The sequence below is a fragment of the Cynara cardunculus genome (genome assembly GCF_001531365.2).
Source record: "Cynara cardunculus var. scolymus isolate 2C chromosome LG 17, CcrdV1, whole genome shotgun sequence".
NCBI classification, from domain to species: Eukaryota; Viridiplantae; Streptophyta; class Magnoliopsida; order Asterales; family Asteraceae; genus Cynara; species Cynara cardunculus.
The window spans coordinates 8,566,652-8,569,842 of NC_037544.1; the positions used below are offsets into that span (position 1 = coordinate 8,566,652).

Sequence of the window (3,191 nt, forward strand, 5' to 3'; positions counted from 1 at the left end):
CATGCATTTACATCATTCCAAATTTTTTCATGACATTAGAGTGTGTACATTTTAACATGTTATCCTGCAATTTTACGATAATCATAATCATCGTCCAATTGTTCGCCTATGTGTGTTCATTGAACAAGAGGTGAACAATGATCATTGATGTTACAAGATATTATTGTGTCAACAGGTGTTCCTATTCTTACAATATCAGAACATGAACCGGAGTACGATGTCGAGGAGTGTTCACAAGGAAATCAGTTTTTTATCCCCAAGGTTGATGACGAGCTTAAACCAAAGATCAACTCACACTTCTTATAAATGACGCGGAAAAGATGTATAGGGCATATGCGGACAATGCTGGTTTCGATGTTCGTCTGCACGCCAAAAAAACAAACAAGAACGGGGTCATACAAACAAGATGGTTTGTATGTAATAAGGAGGGAACACCAAACAAAAAGTTTTTTGATTCCATGGATATTCAGTTTGGTGAAAGGAGATACCGTAACACGAACCTTAAACGTTGTGGATGTTTAGCATGCATAAAAATCCATTTGAAAAAGGATAAGTCCGGTTACGAAATATATGAGTTTGTCGAGGCACATAATCATGCGCTATTCAATACTAACGATCGACGTTTCTCAAGGAAAAATAGACAGATGAAGTATACGGATTTCAAAAATGTCTTGAATAGCTCRAGCTACAAAGTCGGTGCGATYAGGGCTCACCGTATACAAACGGCATTGAATGGTGGGTTTGAGCACAATCGRTGTTCTGAGATCGACTTTAAGAATTTCAAGAGAGATGCAGTTGCATGTGTTGGGAAAAAGGATGCGAAGATGTTGATCAATAAACTATCCAATAGGCGAGATATTGTTCCCGGGTATTTTTTCGAGTACAAGTGCAATGATCAGGAGTTGGGTGCCATTTTCTGGGCAGATGAGATCGCTAGAGTTAACTACAAAGAGTTTGGAGATGTAATTTCGTTCGACGGGACGTTTCGCACCAACAAGTAAGATTTTCAAGTTCAATCAGATTTTTTGATGTATTGTACTCGTTGGTATTTTTCTATAACTTTTATTTTTCCTAATAGGCATGCGATGATTTTTGTTCCCTTTTTGGCGGTTGACAATCACAAAGCTTCGGTTGTCGTCGGATCGGCGTTAATAAGTGGTGAGACAATTGAAAACTTTACATGGGTTCTAAGAGCTTTCCTAAAATGCCATGAGAAGCAACCAGTTTTTGTGATTACGGATCAATGTTCGGCGATGAAGCAAGTCGTCCCGTTGGTGTTTACGGAAGCTAAGCATCGACTATGTATGTGGCACATCATGAAGAAAGTGCCTTCTAAGGTAAGTACACTTTAATAAACAAACTCTATTTCATAAGTAAATGTCACTGTTCATATGTTCATATTGTGATTGATACGTCTGCAGGTCAGTGTCGCCCTAAATCAAGATCCTCTGTTCAATAAGGTTATTAACAAGCTCGTGTGGAACATAAATATTGGCCCATCGGAATTCGAGACCAAGTGGCAAGAGATGATCGAGCAATACAATTTAGGTGGTGATCAATGGTTCACAGAAATGTATGAAATACGCGCATCATGGATTCCGGCGTATTATAAGGACACACCGATGTCTGGTCTTATGAAAACGACATCAAGATCCGAGAGTTCGAATTCGTATATTAACATATACGAATCATATTSGTTTGATTTGGTTCAGTTTCTTAATAATTATGACGTTGCTATAGAGAAACAAAGGTACAAGCAAGCGGTGCATGAAACAATAACGAGGACAACATATCCAAAGTTGGTTACTCCATTGCGCTTAGAAAGTCAAGCAGCAAGGGTATACAGTCGAAATGTGTTCTTTGACATCCAAAAGGAATTAAAGAAGGCTGTATGGTTTTGTGGTATAGAGACTGTCGAATGTCGGGGCGATCTCAAAACGTTCATTATAAGCCACAAGAACAAGATGAAGTTTGTCAACACCACGTATCTGGTAGTATATTCCTTACATATATACTAATGTCTTTTAAATTCTTCGGTTAGTATAAGTTGTTGTTTATTCGGAACCTAATGTAACTATTTTAGGTCTCCCGAAACTACCCAGCTAACACGGTCGAATGCGAGTGCAATCTATTCACGCGTAACGGTTATTTGTGTCGTCATGCATTTAAGGTTCTAATAAACGAAGAAGTTGAAAGTATTCCGAACCAATACGTTTTACATCGATGGAAACAAAATTTGGTCCCTGTCCAGATACAATCTGCTAGGGTTCGATATGGTGAGGTGGATGCAGAGAAGGATAAGTCCATAATTGATGTATACTCCAAAGTCGACAACATTATAAGCATCGCCCGGAATGATAAATCGATACTGAATAGATTGGAGCAGAATCTCGACAATTTCATGGTTGATATCGAGAAAGAGGTACCGTATGAAGACCCATCCCAACAAAAGTTGGACGCGATCAGAGATCACCTTGGTGTTTCCATACCGGATGACGTGGACATTCTACCACCATCAGGAATAAGGAACAAGGATTGTGGTACTGGTAAGAGGTTGGTAAGCGTGTCTGAGAAAATACAGTCCGGTAGCAAGAAAATCCGTCGAAAATGTGCGACACGTGGCCAACGTACCGGACATGACTCACGCAATTGCCCCGAATTGATAGAGTAATCAGTTGTCCAGGTACTGGAAATATCATCGCTTCAGTGGTGCTTCGTTTTTGCCAATTTTACATTTCGTCATGCGCCGATTTCGGTTTATGTTATCTTATGATTGACATACATCGTCTACTTTTCGTTTTATTACTTATTAACAAATGTTTTAGTCACTAGTTGTTATGTCCAAGACTAAATAATAAAACCACCGTAAGTGCGGTGTTCATAATTACCGACAATATATGATTTTGTAAGTGTTTCGTGAACAATATTGAACTTCATCCGATCTTGTCATGTTTTTGTATTGTTCGGTACGATTCATATGTTGACGTTTCTTGTATTCAGAGGGTCTTGTCAATAAAACTATTGTCTTTGGGTTATCAAGATTTTGATTTGTTACAAAAAATAAATGCCGAAGTTGATACTGCTTGACAATATATTATTTGTATGATGTTCGTTTGACTTATTTATGCTAGTATGTGTGTTTGAAGTTATGATGTAGTGTTCAAGTAACCATGCCACTTACTGTTGATGGC

At 38.5% G+C, this 3,191-nt stretch overlaps 1 protein-coding gene across 1 annotated transcript; it reads left to right on the top strand.

Annotated features, from left to right (window-relative positions):
- Window positions 1–320: 320 nt before the first annotated feature.
- LOC112499832 (protein FAR1-RELATED SEQUENCE 5-like) lies at window positions 321–2,671 on the top strand. The gene is made up of 4 exons (XM_025103109.1): window positions 321–997; window positions 1,079–1,337; window positions 1,422–1,991; window positions 2,084–2,671. The coding sequence occupies exons 1-4, from the start codon at window positions 321–323 to the stop codon at window positions 2,669–2,671; spliced, it is 2,094 nt and encodes a 697-aa protein (XP_024958877.1).
- Window positions 2,672–3,191: the final 520 nt, after the last annotated feature.